Source organism: Salmo salar, chromosome 11 (genome assembly GCF_965601325.2).
Source record: "Salmo salar chromosome 11, fSalSal1, whole genome shotgun sequence".
Classification (NCBI taxonomy): domain Eukaryota; kingdom Metazoa; phylum Chordata; class Actinopteri; order Salmoniformes; family Salmonidae; genus Salmo; species Salmo salar.
The window spans coordinates 83022804-83039886 of record NC_138301.1 but is presented as its reverse complement, the minus strand read 5'-3'; the positions used below and the strand labels follow the sequence as shown (position 1 = coordinate 83039886).

The 17083-nt window shown below is 43.2% G+C and overlaps 2 protein-coding genes across 5 annotated transcripts; one reads left to right on the top strand and one right to left on the bottom strand.

Annotated features, from left to right (window-relative positions):
- The first annotated feature begins 261 nt into the window (after positions 1 to 261).
- LOC106562965 (calcium channel flower homolog) lies at positions 262 to 8200 on the top strand. Of its 2 annotated transcripts, XM_014128117.3 has the most exons (6): positions 262 to 400; positions 794 to 966; positions 4551 to 4623; positions 4757 to 4882; positions 5304 to 5411; positions 7808 to 8200. In XM_014128117.3, exons 2-6 carry the CDS (start codon positions 861 to 863, stop codon positions 7893 to 7895), a joined length of 501 nt encoding a protein of 166 aa, XP_013983592.1. In that variant the 5' UTR covers positions 262 to 400; positions 794 to 860; the 3' UTR covers positions 7896 to 8200. The 2 variants fall into 2 exon arrangements, with proteins under 2 accessions (XP_013983592.1, XP_013983591.1); XM_014128116.3 differs by having other exon boundaries at positions 372 to 966.
- Positions 8201 to 9563: 1363 nt separating this feature from the next.
- Positions 9564 to 16068, bottom strand: rexo4 (RNA exonuclease 4). 3 transcript variants are annotated; one of them, XM_014127945.2, is made up of 9 exons: positions 16048 to 16068; positions 13867 to 14097; positions 13353 to 13714; positions 12902 to 13054; positions 10981 to 11174; positions 10714 to 10802; positions 10542 to 10616; positions 10357 to 10431; positions 9696 to 10259 (listed from the first exon to the last, which is right to left on the bottom strand). In XM_014127945.2, the coding sequence occupies exons 1-9, from the start codon at positions 16051 to 16053 to the stop codon at positions 10110 to 10112; spliced, it is 1335 nt and encodes a 444-aa protein (XP_013983420.1). In that variant the 5' UTR covers positions 16054 to 16068; the 3' UTR covers positions 9696 to 10109.
- Positions 16069 to 17083: the final 1015 nt, after the last annotated feature.

Genomic DNA, 17083 nt, shown 5'->3' with positions numbered 1-17083 from the left:
ATATGGACAGAGGTGGACTTCATGGTGCAGAGATGGCAGGAGCAGTGGAATAGAGATACTCGGGGCAGGCAAGGCTATTTTTACAAGATTAAAGGTGGAACACAGCAAGTTCAATAAATTCTTAAATGTGAAAGAGATCTAATAAGATCTAGTATGAGGGAGAAGGGGGATACAGGAAATTCGTTTTAAGAGTATATTAAGTAGAACGTCAGTAGATATATTCTCAAATATTTTGATATCTTTTTTAAGGACAACCGGGCTGGCAGGTAGGATTTAGTTTTTCCCTGTTTTTGGCCCACACTCCAGTACAGTACGAGGCGGTACAACACCATAACGTTGGATGCCAACCGCCGATAAACCCCACCGAAGAAGACAGGACAAGAAACAGCGGAAAGAGCAGGTCGTAATAATCGTAATTTTGTAATGGTGTAAATGAATAATGGTAGCTGTATAATTTGAAAGAAAAACTGATAACTGGCAAGTTTGTTGGATAGGAAAGTTGGTAGACATTGGCAGTGACACAAGCTAACAGGCTTTGGCGACTGGCAGTGACACAAGCTAACAGGCTTTGGCGACAGAGGCAACCGTTAGCGTCTAAGCTAACCAGTTTGCTATATGAGCTATCTTGAAGACAAAACCATGCTCAGTTGATAACCACCATAGATTGTTATCAATCTAGCTAGCCAGAGTAGAGACACGATCAAAGCTATCGTTAACACGAAATATATGTTTTTGTCAACTGTTAGCAAGATCATTGACGTTGGCCAGGTAACGTTAGCTTTTGTTGTCCTAGTGAGCTCCAGCCAATGGCCATTGTTCAATTGACTAAGGGAAGTCACTGAATCATTTATTGGGGCAAAATGAACTCCGACGAGGCAGCAGCTCCAAAACCTGTCATCGATGATGATGGCATGTCATGGTGGTATCGATGGCTCTGCAAAATCGCTGGGGTCCTGGGCGGAGTATGTAAGTAAAAGCTAACCATCCATTTTCTTATCTACTGTGGTTGCACCTGCTGACTGAATACACGACCGTCCGATTCTAATCGGTCCTGGCGCACCCGGCTTCCACGTCTACAGTCTCTAAATCTTTTAATGGGGTCTATGCCTTTCATGACAGTGACAGATCATGAAGCATGTTTAACGTTTTTCCTCATGACCTATTCCTGGCATACTAGCCTATTCACAAAGAAGCATTTAGATTGTTTATTTATTTAACATGGGCTAAAATCGAATAAAAGAAAGTTGTATTTGTCACATGCGCCCAATACAATAGGTGTAGACCTTACCGTGAAATGCATACTTACAAGTCCTTAACCAACAATGCAGTTCAATAAGTAGTCATTTACTAAATAAACAAAAGTAAAAAATGAAAAAGAAATAAACACAATAAAATAACAATAATGATGCTATATACAGGGGGTACTGGTATTGAATCAATGTGCGGGGATACAGGTTAGTCAAAGTAATTTGTATGGTGGGGTAAAGTGACTATGCATAGATAATAAACAGCGAGTAGCAGAAGTGTAAAAACAAGGGAGGGGGGTGTCAATGTAAATAGTCCGGGTGGCCATTTGATTAATTGTTCAGCAGTCTTATGGCTTGTGGGTAGAAGCCTTTTGGACCTAGACTTGGCGCTCCAGTACCGCTTGTCGTGCGGTTGTAGAGAGAACAATTTATATATAGGTCCTGAACGGCAGGAAGCTTGGCCCCATTGATGTACTGGGCTGTATGCACCAACCTCTATAGAGCCTTAAGGTCAGAGGCCAAGCAGTTGCCATACCAGGCAGTGATACGAGTATTGCTGATACACACACAGAATTGTGAGTATTGTGCTGTTGGATAATGAGGCTATATTCTCTTTAGGAAGCTCTGTGGATGTGCTTTCTTTGAAATATTACAGTGTTTTAGTCAAGGCCTTCAGTCTCCTCACTGAGCCTGTCTGTCTGCCCAGACAAAGCACTGGCACACCACTCTACCCCCACATCTCTCTGTACAGTGCTAAACCCATTGGTCACGTGTTCTGCGGCAGGTAGCCTAGCGGTTAAGAGCGTTGAGCCAGTAACCGGCAAGGTGGAAAAAATATGCCGTTCTGCCCTTGAGCAAGGCATTTAACCCCCGACAACTGCTTCTCGGGGGCTGATGATGTCGATTAAGGCAGCCCCCCTGCACCTCTCTGATTCAGAGTGGTCGGGTTAAATGCATTCAGTTGTGCAACTGACTAGGTATCCCCTTTTCCCTTGTCCCCTCACTGCACCAGGAGGCTGGGAATGGGCACAATCATAGGCTGTCTGCTTGCCTGACTGGCACACATCTTCTAAGTCATATCTATTCAGTGATAGCTTCCATTTTAGAATGTTTGCTAGAGTACATCTTCCCTCAGGGACTCCGTGTGAGACCAGGGGAGAAGACTACCCTTCTTATTAAAGCCATGGAAGTTCAAGGCTGACTGCAGGCATTGTTAGCAGAAACAGGATCCCCCATTTACAGTGAATGGAAAAATAGCAATCTTCGTGGTCAGTTTTCGTGTAAATAAATAAAAAATTCAATCAAGGTACCAATAATTGCTTCACTTTCTGGACTAGCTCAAACTGCACATGTCATGTCTCCGTGAGACGCCATCATAACCGACTTAATTTGGCTTCAATGCGCCATTGAGTTTTCACATAGGAATGTATGGTGACACATGATCAATGGCTTTGTCCATTCATATATACAGTCATTGTGTGAGACACAGAGTTGATGTTTGTGCTTACGTTGCACTTCCCCAGCATTAGGCCTATTGCAGCCCTGCCCTCCCTTCCCACCTATCCCTTTCCTGCCTTGCTGTGGCTGTGATACGGGAGTATTGGCCGCTGTATCACATTCCCATGCAGGACCGTTGCATAGTCAATGGGCTCTGTATTATTCAGCATGCTGTAGAATCAGAGTGCAGGATAGGTCCTATATGCTTCCTCTGATGTTAGCTGCTGCAGAGTACTGCATGTATGTGCGTCTTGTGTGTGGGTGTCTGTGATTATATGGCATGAGTGTGCTAGCTAGCTGAATGGTCTCGTCTGGTATCATAACGTTTCATTTAATCACACTAGTATAAGATCTCCATCACGAGCCTCCGGAGTGGCGCAGCGGTCTAAGGCACTGCATCGCAGTGCTTAAGGCGTTCACTACAGACCTGGGTTTGTTCCCAATTGGCCCAGCGTCGTGAGGGTTTGGCCGGGATGTCCTTGTCTCATCACGCTCAAGCGACTCCTTGTGGCGGGCCGGTCGCATGCACAGTGTTTTCTCCAACACATTGGTGCGGCTGGCTTCCGGGTTAAGCGAGCAGTGTGTCAAAAAGCAGTGCGGCTTAGCAGGGGGTCGTGTTTTGGAGGACGCACGGCTCTCGATCTTCGTCTCTCCCGAGTCCGTACGGGAGTTGCAGCGACGGGACAGGACTGTAACTACCAATTGGATTTCACGAAATTGGGGAGAAAAAGGGAGTCAATTAATTTTTTTTATTTCCATCAACTAGTAGCGTAAGGTTTCTCTCCTGATAGAAATCCTGAGCCGTGTTTTCAAGATTTGTTTATGCTGCAGTATGTAACTTTTTGGGTGACCTGACCAAATTCACATAGAAATAGGAGTTATAGATGTGTCGTTCTCATTAAAAGCATGTCTAAGAAGTGGCAGATCTGTTCTAAGAGCGCTATTTCTATGCTTCGTGTTTTTTTTTCTTTTTCGGTTTTGTACACCAGTTTCAAACAGCTGAAAATACAATATTGTCGGTTATGGAAAATATTTCACAGCGGTTTAGATGGTACAATGATTCGCTACACTTTATGTGCTTGTTTTGTCACAAACTGAAATTAGGCAAACTATTCGAATTTTAGCAACCAGGAAATGGCTTTAGCAATTTTTGCATAGTGCATCTTTAAATGGTTTCAAACCCCACAAGTTAATAATTTTGCCAAAATCAAAGTTGGGTACAAAAGACAAGATGAGCTGTCTCATCATTGATGAGATGCTGTGTGAATTAATTTACTTAAGACTGTACCAGCTTGTGTGTGTACACAGTACAATGGATGTAATACGAGTAAGTATCCCATCTGTTCATTGTCTGAGTCCCTAATCATGCTCACAGTGTGGCCACTGGACTGGTAGCACCCAGCAGAGCCAACCAGGCAGTGTATAGCAGGGGCCTTGTAGGATCTTAGCAGGGGGCCTGTAAACTCTGATTAATACCCATCATCTGCCTCCTATTTGTTTCAAATATAGCTCTCTGCCAGAGAAGAGCTGAGCCTCTTGTGGTGGTTTCCCTGGTATCAAAACCATGTTTGTTTAAATGGCAAATGCAGGCCCTTGTGGTTTCTAGTTAAGCTTTATTTGATTTGAGTTTGTATGAATAAGGTTTCGTCAGAGTAATACCACTATTTCTCATCTCTGAACAAAGCCTCCTTTTATTATAGTCTGTATGTATTCATGGTATCCCTATTTGTGCCTGTATGTACTTGATCTGGTTGCATAAGGAGAAATGTAACATTGCATGTAATATCATTTTCTCTCCCACTGAAGCATGTGCCATCTCAGGAGTGTGGATGTGTGTCACTGTCAACCCCTTAAACATCGCAGCTGGAGTATGGATGGTGTAAGTTTCAGTCTTCCACAATATGATCCTTATATGCCTACATCCAGTAGTGTGTGTGCCTTTGTGTGTTTGCTCGTGTGTGTGTGTAAAAATATTCACCAGTGCCGTGTTAACGTCCTCCTCCTGTTTCAAGGTTGAATGCCTTTGTGTTGTTCCTGTGTGAAGTCCCATTCTGCTGCCAGTTCATTGAGTTTGCGAATGCAGTGGCGGCTAGAGCTGACAAATTCAAGCCATGGCAGAAAGCCTTCTTCTATTGTGGGTAAGAACTGGACTGAGACCTGCTGGCTTCACAGGTCTCACCTGTCCATTTGTCTAGGCCTAGAATTTAAATTAACCTTTAACCAGTTGATAAACCCACTACAGGTTTAATGTGATCCAGTGTTTCCCATACTCCTTCCTCGGAACACTTAAGGGGTGCACATTTTGGTTTTTGTCCTAGCACTACACAACTGATTAAAAATAAACCTTGATGATTAGTTGATTATTTCAATCAGATGTGTAGTGCTAGGGCAAGAACCAAAAGGTGCACCCCTTGGGGTCCCAAGGACCGAGTTTGGGAAACACTGATGTAATCAATCAATCCCCGTTTGTCTTATTTTTAGGATGGCACTTTTTCCTATATCACAGTTGAAAAACACTTCATATTCTCTGTAATCAATCCACGTTTTTCTTATTTCCAGGATGGCACTGTTTCCCATATTCCTGAGCTTCTCCATCACCACGTTGTTTGGGAATGCCATTGCCTTCGCTACAGGAGTCCTCTATGGTCTCGCCTCCCTGGGCAAAAAGTAGGACTTTCCTATTTACACTTCAGTGATAACATTTTGGTTTGAATGTACTGTGTGTGTGTACATAGTGTATGTATTTTAGATGTAATTTGTTTCTTTCTCGCACTTTTTCCCCTTTCAGTTCAAATTTCTTAATCAACTTTTAGATTTTCAGGTGTTATTAATCAGTAACAAGATTCATTAAATGTAAAATAATGTAACGTCTTGTAACAGGAGAACTGCTTTGTTCATACTCCTTATAACCTTGAGTGACAAAAAGTAACCCTGTGAATCTGTCATTCAACATTATATTTAACATCTCCCTGTTCTCTTTGGAAAATCTGACAATAATTAATCCCCATAGTGACCGTACATACATATCCCAACCAGAAGCCATGGATTACAGGCAACATCCACACTGAGCTAAAGGCTAGAGCTGCCACTTTCAAGGAACGGGCCACTAATCTGTACACTTATAAGAAATCCCGCTATGCCCTCAGACTAACCGTCAGTCAAAGCGTCAATACAGGATTAACATTAAGTCCTACTACACCGGCTCTGACGCTCGTTGGATGTGGCAGGGCTTGCAAAATATTACGGACTACAAAGGGAAATCAAGCTGCCCAGTGACGCGAGCCTACCAGACGGGCTAAATGCCTTTTATTCTCACTTTGAGGCAAGCAACACTGAAGCATGCATGAGAGCACCAGCTGTTCCGGACAACTGTGTTATCACGCTCTCCGTAGCCAATGTGAGAAAGACCTTTAAACAGGTCAACATTCACAAGGCCACGGGGCCAGACGGATTACCAGGACGTGTACTCAGAGCATACGCGGACCAACTGACAAGTGTCTTCACTGACATTTTCAACCTCTCCCTGACCGAGTCTGTAATACCTACATGTTTCAAGCATACCATCAAAGTCCCTGTGCCCAAGAAAGCGAAGGTAACCTGCCTAAATGTCTACTGCCACGTAGCACTGATGTCGGTAGCCATGAAGTGCTTTGAAAGGCTGGTCATGGCTCACATCAACACCATCATCCCGGAAAGCCTAGACCCACTCCAATTCGCATACCGACCCAACAGATCCACAGATGATGCAATCACACTCTACACTGTCCTTTCCCACCTAGACAAAAGGAACACCTATGTGAGAATGCTGTTCATTGACTACAGCTCAGCGTTCAACACCATAGTGCCCTCAAAGCTCATTACTAAGCTAAGGACCCTGGGACTAAACACCCCCCTCTTCAACTGGATCCTGGACTTCCTGACGGGCCGCACCCCAGGTGGTAAGGGTAGGCAACAACACATCTGCCATGCTGATCCTCAACACAGGGCCCCCTCAGGGGTGGGTGCTTAGTCCCTTCCTGTACTCGCTGTTCACCCACAACTGCGTGGCCAAGCACGACTCCAACACCACCATTAGGTTTGCTGATGACACAATGGGGGTAGGCCTGATTACCGACAACAATGAAGACCGCCTATAGGGAGGAGGTCAGAGACCTGGCAGTGGTGGCAGGACATCAACCTCTCCCTCAACGTGAACAAGACACAGGAGATGATTGTGGACTACAGGAAAAGGAGGGACGAACACGCCCCCATTCACATCGACAGAGCGGGTCGAGAGTTAAGTTCAACATCACCAACAAACTATCATGGTCCAAACACACCAAGAAAGATGTGAAGAGGACACGACAATGTCGTTTCCCCCTCAAGAAGCTGAAAAGATTTTACATGGGTCCCCAGATCCTCAAAAAGTTATACAGCTGCACCATTGAGAGCATCCTGACCGGTTGCATCGCCTGGTATGGCAACTGCTCGGCATCCGACCGGAAGGTGCTACAGAGGTTAGTGTGTACAGCCCAGTACATCACTGGGGCCAAGCTTCCTGCCATCCAGGACCTATATACTAGGTGGTGTCAGAGGAACGCCCCCCCAAAAATCGGCAAAGACTCCAAAAACCAAGTCATAGACTTCTCTGCTACCGAACGGCAAGTGGTACCGGAGCGCCAAGTGTAGATCCAAAAGGCTCCTTAACAGCCTCTACCCCCAAGCCATAAGACCGCTGAACAATTAATCAAATGGCCACCCAGACTATTTACATTGACACCCCCCTCTTTGTTTTTACACTGCTGTTACTCGCTGTTTTATCTTTGCATAGTCACTTTACCTCTACCTACATGTACAAATTACCTCGACTAACCTGTACCCCAGCATATTGATTCAGTACCCCCTGTATATAGCCTCATCATTGTTATTTTAAATGTTTTACTTTAGTTTATTTAGTAAATATTTTCGTAACTTCATTGTTGGTTAAGGGCTTGTAAGTAAGCATTACATGGTAAACCTGTTGTATACGGCGCATGTGACAAATAAGATTTGACTTGTCATGCTTTCTTCCCTGCTTCTTTCAGGGGCGATGCGGTGAGTTACGCCAGGCTGAATCACGAGAAACAGGGGGATGAGGAGAAGATGACCGGGACGACTGACGGGTCAATATAGTGAGATGGCTATCCCATCATCCCTTTCCACAGAGGAACACTATCCTTAACCAAGGGACAATGATGTCATCCCTGCTCCTCTCCTTTCCTCCCTCTCAGTTACTGAGTTTATTTATTTACCTAAATGGCTGCATCTTTGATGTCTTACTTGGTGTAATTTTTCCATTTATATTTAATGTTGTTTGGTCCTTAGTGTGAATTTTGTTTTCCATGACATTTATTGTAAAGGTTTAGCTGCTGTGCTGTTTTTGTGTGCTGTTTTTGTTTTCCTGGTTACCGGGGTTACCCTTTTTGGCAAGTAGGAAAAGTTATGTACCCTCTTAGCCAAACCGCCTTTCAAGAAACCTGGGCGATAGTGAAAGCTTTGTTTTTTTCCCCCAAATCATGTTACTCTCATTGTGCCGCCGGAAATTGATCCATTGAGAGTTATCCCAAACGTATATCCATTCCATCCAGTAAACCCAAAGATAACAAGTCCTCTTTTTTTGTTTTATATCCGTTACTTGCGATATACAATGGATGTTTAGGTTTAATGTACCTACAGAGGACCTCGGACACGGAACAATGATGTAACCGTGAATCTGAACAGCTTTCAGTGCATGTAAAAGAGCTGCGTTCTAAAAATGCGCTTCTAATCAAACAGCTGCATGTTGGGTGTATCTTGAGAAAACCAGATTATGAATGTGAGTTGAATAGCTATGCTGCTTTAGCACCTCTTAACCTTTCAAATGCTATTGGTGTTCTCTTCTAGAACCTGATTGATCTATGCCACCTCAGAATGTTTGTGAACCTACATACAGTAGTGGGATCTGCCCCATGGAACCATGCTTTAAAGGACTGAGGGAATGTGTCTTGATTCAGGGACTATTTAGTGTGTAACACAGAGCCATGATTTGCCTTTGTCCCTCAGTCAGGTGAAATATACAATGCTATGTCCAACCTCTGATCACAGGTACTAATGTGTTGTACAGCAACATGCTACTGTTGGGATTATTTCCCACTCTAGCTCTGGATTGGAAATAATTTAGTTACTCGTTGAAATGGTCACCCACAACCAGTTCTCAGGTAGGCCTATTTTGTTTCCTAGATACTGGATAACTAGCTAACATGCTATTGCAGGTCACTTTAACCAATGCAAAGGTACTATCCACATGAACCAGCTTTTGTAAAAATTAATGAAACACTGCAGGAAAACCAGCGATAATCTATCACTAAGGCATACGATATAAAATACTATTTAGGCTCAAGTTCATTAATGTGCAACATAAGCATGTTAGCAGCTGTCTAATGTAGCTTCACTGTTACCTTCCCTGACACAGAAAGCAACTGGGTTGACTGCATGTTTCATGCAATAAACCAGAGATCTCTATTGCCCATATACAGGAGGGACACTAATCCTTAGTTTATCATGATCTCTAGGCACAGAAGTCCTTCATGGCTACACTATACAGCACAGCTACACAATAGTGTTATGGAACAATGGGCTCGTAGAAGGGAAGCGTTAATCTTAAACGTTAACAGGTTGCCTGCCCGTGCAGCAGAAATGAGAACTGACCTGTAGTTTGCTGTCAGGAGTGTGTGCATATGCTTCTGTGTGTTGATGTTGAATTTAGTTTGTCACTTATTTATGTCATGATGATCTGGAACTTCAAAAGGAGGACACAAACTGTTGCTTATATGGTATTGTTCTCTCCCCATCTGACAAAATAAAAACATTCTGCCTTTTAAACAATGCCTGACTTTTCCCAGTTATTACATGATCCATGCACATAAGTGTAAAAACATTACATACTGCATGTGATTGAAGATATCACACTTTTAATTCATGTTAAAGCCCTCAAATGCAACATCTTCGCTAAACCTAACTTGTGGATGTTAGATATGAGAATACATTTTAAAACCCGATCTGAACAAAAAGAACACGGAAGAGGATGTACCAGACAATGAATTAAAGATCGATGCATAGTTGGAGGAGCACTAAGATATGAGTGATCTGGGCTGAGTGGGATTTGAACAAACTTATTTGTGCAATCCTTATGAGTCAACGAACGAGATTCCTAAAATGACTCTTCACTAAGACATATGTGCGAGTTCACTCCACTTCCCAAAGACACTTGTTATTAATTCAGTCAAGCCACCTGTTCTGTGGCACCTAGTCAATGGTTAGTCCACAGTCCCATTAGACAGACAGATGCAGTTAAGACTTCAGAACCAGTCAGGTTAATTTGAGTTTTGCTGATTTGGGCTTCCTTGGTTCTTTGGTCTTCTTGGTTAAGTCTGGGTTGTTATGACTAGCCTTGATCTCTGCTTCCCAATTTTTCTTCGCCATCGTGTACAATCTCATAGTCGCCTGGGCGTCTTGGACCTGCAAAACATTCTCAGACATTGGCTATGGCTCACAGAGGACTACTGTATATTTGTGATCTAGAAAATAAAAAAATATTGACAAAAAGCTGATTTACGGATGAATGTTCTCCCTGCTGTACTTTGACGTTAAGTATTTCCCGACACAGGAGTTTCAGAGAGGGCCGACCACTCTGAAAAGAAAATAACAATGTTCATATCTTGCTCAAATAGTGTTATTATAACCCCTTCTGTCACACATAATACCTGCCCCCCCCCCCCCCCAAAAAAAACCTGTCTTTACCTTCACAATTTTCTTGAAAGGTTTATACTTCTGGGTGTCTCTGATTCTCTTTTTTGGGTGATCCAAGAGCAAAATCTGAAAGATTTCAGTATGAAAAGTTTATGTAAATGTTGACAATGATCTCAAGTCAAGTCAGGTTTTAGTTAGTGTAGGTTATATCATAGAAGTGTACCTTAAGGTCATTGTGAATGGCGTGTCCCACTAGCGTTCTCCCCTGGAGGATCTCAGCCACCTCTTTCTGTACAGTCTTCACATTCTCACCTGCAGCATGTAACAGCATTGATGACACAAGTCACATTTGAAAACAATGCGCAGAAAATCTAGTCCAAAAATAAGACAACTGTTTTAGGGTTTAGTGAGCTTGTTGCCGTTTCCAACGCCATCATAAGAACATTAATATAGTGTTAAAAAAGGTCTGAGTTTGGCTCATGCTGGGCACCGTTTTTGATGTTCTCTGGCCGGATGCCGCTGACAGCTGTCCTGTAGTCTGTCACCTTCTCTGTGGGCTTGACGTGTTTGTCGTAGATGCACTTCCCAAACTGGTTGACAAGGGAGACCCGGGCTACGATGCTGTCCTCTCCATCTGGCCCCACACCCACCATCTCACAGTCCATAGCTACCGCCTTGGTTAGGCTGACGGGTGCCATGATGAACAGGGAGAGAAAAAGCCTTGGTCACACCAGAGAAATCATTTCATTCAAGTGACTGAAGAGAGCCAACAACATTCTGCTCTGTACTTATGGTGAAGTAAGCTCAGAGCCCATATCCACAAAGTGTCTTAGAGTAGGACTGCTAATCTAGGATCTGGACATATACACTGCGTGCACAATTATTAGGCAAGTGAGTATTCTGATCTTATCATTGTTTCTATTCACATTTTCGAACTCCAAACCACATAAACTTGAATGCTTATTGGATTTAATCATTTTCAGGTGATATGTATTTGTGTAATGAGGGAGGGTGTGGCGAAAGTGAGTAACACCTTATATCAAGGTGTGCATAATTATTAGGCAGCCTCATTACCTCAGGTAAAATGGGCCAAAAAAGAAATTTAACTGACACTGAAAAGCCAAAAATGTTAAATGCCTTTCAGACGGATGCAACACTCTTTAAATAGCTAAACTATTGAGGTGTGACCACCGGACATTCAAACGTTTTGTTGCGAATAGTCAACTGGGGCGCAAAAAACGCATGGGGAAGAAAAGGCGCAAATTAACTGCAAAAGACTTGAGAAGAATTAAACGTCAAACTACCAGGAACCCATTATCCTCCAGTGCCACCGTATTCCAGAACTGCAACCTACCTGGAGTGTTTAGAAGTACAAGGTGTCAAGTGCTCAGAGACATGGCCAAGGTCAAGAAGACTGAAACAAGACCACCACTGAATAAGATTCACAAGTTGAAGTGTCAAGATTGGGCAAAGAATACCTGAAATACCTGAAGACAGATTTTTCAAAGGTTTTATGGACAGATGAAATGAAAGTGACTCTTGATGGGCCCGTAGCTGGATCAGTAATGGACACAGGGCACCACTTTGAGTCAGGTGCCAGCAAGGTGAAGGAGGGGTACTGGTATGGGCTGCTATCATTGAGGATGAGGTAGTTGGACCTTTTTGGGTTGAAGATGGACTGAAACTCAACTCCCAAACCTACTGTCAGTTTCTGGAAGATTGTTTCGTCAAACTCCACTGCTTGGCTAGCCAGCAAGGGCCTCAAAGATGCCTAAATAATGACCTGGCCCCCTCCCTCACCTGACTTAAATCCTATTGAGAACTTGTGGGCCCTTCTCAAACGTGAGATTTACAGTGATGGAAGACAATACACCTTTTTGAACAGCATTTGGGAGGCTGTGGTTGCTGCTTCAGTGAAAATTGATCATGAACAGATCAAGAAACTGACAGACTCCATGGATGGAAGGCTCATGGCAGTTATTGAAAATAAGGGTGGCTATATTGGTCACTGAATATTTTTAAAAGGCCAAAAATGTTATATAATTGTCATTTTGTGTTACTTATCTGTTACACTTACTCTAAAGATTGAGAATAAACAAGTGAGTTGAGAGAAATTATTTTTGTAATTTAGTTGCCTAATAATTGTGCACACATATTTCCCTGAGAAAGACAAAACTCACTTTTCCTTTGTTAAACATTCAGGTTTGAGGTTCAATTACATTTTGGATTGACTGAGAGCATTGTGTTTGTTCAACAATAACATTAATCCCGAGGAATACAATTTGCCTAATAATTGTGCACGCAGTGTAGTCTGTTATAGCAAGCGCTACTTTTCCAACTCAGCTGCTGCTGTCAGAGCACATGCAGATATACACCTTACTATTAAGAGCTGCTGGTGTCCTCTAACTTACCCCTCAAACCCCCTGTCCTTGACCAGCGCCTTCTCTGTGGTCTGGGCATCCGTCTTCCGAGTGCCTTGCATCTTCCTCATGATATCTGCTGCCTCTGTCCCAACTGTGGCCTCAATGTCGTCAGGGTCCACGTCATCAAACCACATGTCCGATCTAGTAGAGGACAGATTATATGTATTAACCCCCACACACATTAACCAACACTGAGGTGCCAGTGGAAATAATGTGACAATTTGACCTTAGTCAGTTGTCAAACTTGCATCAAAACCTATAGAAGTGACTGAACACTCAGACACAAACCGTGCACATGCTTTTCACAACAGTGAGAGGTTGTTGAAGTCAAAATCTCAATAGTTATACACACACACACACACACACACACACACACACACACACACACCTGTCAGATATTTTGCTTATGAGCAATATTGGTAACACTGGACGGACTTACTCAGTGGGTTTCTTTTCCTCCACTTCCTCCATTTTCATCTTCTTCATCTGTGTGTTACCTGCCACCTGGGAATTGTTCTGTTTCTTCTTCTTGGCTTTGGGTTGTTCTGTCCCCGATGTTCCTGGACCTTTCCCATTCACCTGGGATTTATTGGGAACGGCACTGTCCTTCCCTACTTTCCTACTGTTCACCTGCATGGGCTTGGCATCATTCACTGTCTTTGATAAGTCTTTAGCAGGCTTCTTATCCACCACCACCTCGTCCTTCTTTGAAATGTCTTTAGTGGGTTTCTTATGGACTTCCTTCTTTGAGTTCTGCTGAACTGGTTTATTTTTTACTGGCAGGGGATTGGATTTGAACACCTGCAAGTAGAGAATGAGCGAGCTTTAATAGTATCATAACATCCCATTTTAGACAGTAATGACATTGCACCAATGCCTTCAGGTCTGTATCATCTTGCCAAAATCTTTATCACAACATTTCTTACTTAGCTAAGTCATAACCAAGTCCTTACCTCTAGTAACGTTTTCCAGTTGGCTGAAAACTGTTTGGCATCTTTCGGAGGAAGCAACACGTTGGTTTTACCTTGATCTTTTGCCACTGGTTGTTTCTTGGTGTGTTCAAAAAACTTTTTCTTTACAGGTTTCTTTTTCTTTTGGTCCTGACTGGATTCTGGCGTTTTAGAAGAAGCAGCAGAGTCCGTTTTCTCTGGCTTGACTTTAGACATCATATCTCGAGGACTGAGCTTTGATTGAGAAAATATGGCTGTCAATTCTTCTCTTCGGAATTTTTGAGTGGAAGGCAGATGCAAGCTAACGTTAGCTAACTATAGCTGCTAAAGACAAGTTGCAGTGTAATGGCAGCCTGCACTTTCATTATAACGTTAGTCTTCACGTCTCATTTTAAAAAGTAAACATTGCTAAGCGACTAGCCTTTGACTTAATATGTGACAGCCGACTATACTTCAAACGTCCTGTTGCTCAGTAAATTGACTTCTTGGATGAAGTTAGCTTGCTAGCTAGTTTTGCTAACATGTGATCAGGAGATCAAGCATTAGTTCGTAAATAAGCTAGCTAATTACATTTGCTAAAGTAATGATAATAATACAACTAATCCGTAATCACGGTTTGAACCGCAATAGTTCACCTCTACAAATACCTAAATTAATACTTACAAACTCGTTATGCTTTACAAACAGATATATATATACACATGCTTTCCGTACGTCGTGCTGAAATGTGTACTTCTGCAGTGTGTCACAAATGTGAATGTCCGACAGGAAACGAGGGTTGGTCTTGGTTCCTAGAAACAACTTCTTCTTTCATTTCTTCTATGCTATCATGGCGGTCCGCAAACAATCGCATGCCGCCACCTACTGTGCTGGAATGTACGATCAATCACGATCTGCTGAATTCAGCACTACCATGAAGAAAAAAAATTCTAAACCAAATAAATCACAAATCACATTCTACCACACCCATTAAACTTTATCTATATCATGCTGAAACACTCCACCCTTAGGATTGTTCTGCATGTCAACAACCATTTCAATCTGTTACCCCCAATATCTATTTTGCTGTCTCCGCAATAACCTTCAACCTGGCATTTCTGCTTTCCACATCCCGAGTCGTATTGATAACCTTACCAATAAAATCTATGAAGACAATTTTATTCATTATCAAAGTTCATGAGCACAAGATTTCTGAACAGGCCTCAAAACCATGCCAGGACCATCAGAAGCACCAGCCCCGACAGTAGGTCCACTTACTACAGGTACATCCATGTAAGCTCCATCAGTCCGCACTGTAGTTCTACCAATCTGTTTGACGGCCTCTGCATATGATACATCATGACTAATCCTATATCTCTGAGCCTCTCTAGCCTCTCTCTGTACCTGGCATCCACCAAATGCTGCACTGTGTTCTCCCCCACAATTACAACACTTAACCTTCACATTGCTTCGCCGTAATCATGTGCCCCTCCACACTTGGCACATCTATTCTTTCTTTTACACTGAGCAGCGACACGCCACATTCTTTGTCATTTAAAACACTGCAGTGCATATGGGACAAGTTCTCTAACATTGAAACTAAGGAATCCTACCTGTACTTTTCCAGGCAAGACTTTCTCAAACCTCAGCATCACTGATAAGCTTTCACTTCTTTGACCCTCTTTCCTACTGATCAACCTTTTGGCCTCAATCACTCTGCCTCCCTTCACATAGACATAGATATTGGGACCCCAGTGATGACTCTCCTCAATCTAGCATAAGCACCAGGGACATGGCTTCTCTTGCGGAGCCAGGCTACCACACAATATTAACAATCTACCATTTCCAATTAACCGAGATAATTTCACTTCACCTACCTCTTTCTCTACGGCATTAGTTAGTTGGATAGGGTGCAAGTGAGGCCCTGTGGTCTCATCAAACACTATCACTACTTTCCACACCAACACGTAAGTACTTTTGCTTCCAACCTTGGCCCTCTTCATGCTTTCTTTACTAGATGCTCCACTGCTTTCTGTATCATGATCTCTCTTTTTCCTATCTTTCCACTACCGACCATTCCGGTCCTTGTCCCTCATCCTCCTGCTCTATATCATCACAACTGACACCCATATTGTTTGCGTTCCAGCACAGCTGTTGCTTCACCAACTTTTTCTCAATTTCCTCCATTTCATCCGTGCTACTCACCACCATTTCCCATTCCCCGAACTATGGATCAAATCTACGCCGTGCTTATACAATGCGTACAGCAAGTCCGCTTCTTCAGTGGGGTTTATCGGCGATTGGCATCCAACGTTATGGCGCATTACCGCCACCTACTGTACTGGAGTGTGGGCCAGAGACAGGGAGAAACTAAATCATACCTGCCAGCCCCGTTTCTCTTAAAAAATATAACAAACTATTTGAGACTATATCTAATGACGTTCTACTCAGTATATTCTTTAAACTAATTTCCTGTATCCCTCTCTCCCACATACTAGATCTCAGCCTCTCTCTTTCCCTCTGATACTGCCCACACTGTAGCAATACATGCTCCACGGTCTCCGTTTCCTGGCAATAATCACACTTTCCCATTGGATGCTTTCCTATCACATTTAAGGTCTTATTCAACTGGCTGTGTCCCAGCCTTAATCTTATATAAATTAGCCTCCTCTCTTCTGTCCCTTCCTGCCATCCTCCCCTCCCCGACCTTCCTCTGTACTTGAAAAAAATGCCTGGCCTCCACTGCTCCTGCCATCTCTGCACCATCACTGTCCATATCAGGCTTTTTGCCTCTGCCTTGCTCATTGAAACTACAACCTCAACATCCCCACTTCTAAGCGCTTGTTTAGCCAGTACATCAACTGCCTCGTTCCCCACCACACCATACGGGCTGGGTCCCTAGAAAATCTTATCTGTATACCAATTTGTCTAATCCTGCAATGGGTTTGTAGCACCTCATAAAGCAGGTCTTGTCTGCTACGTGAGCTAAAGGACTGGAGACTCATCAACACTGCACATGAATCAGAGCAAATAATTACTCTGTGTGGCTTGACTTCCTCCACCCACTGCAAGGCCAACAGTATGGCCATCCGCTCCGCCGCATATACAGCCAGACGATCTGTAATATGTTTCCTGACTTCCACCCCACATTCCTGCACTACAAATGCTGACCCAGTACGTCCTGTCATTGGATCTTTTGAGCCATCTGTGTAAATGGCCACAAAATCCTGATACACAGTAT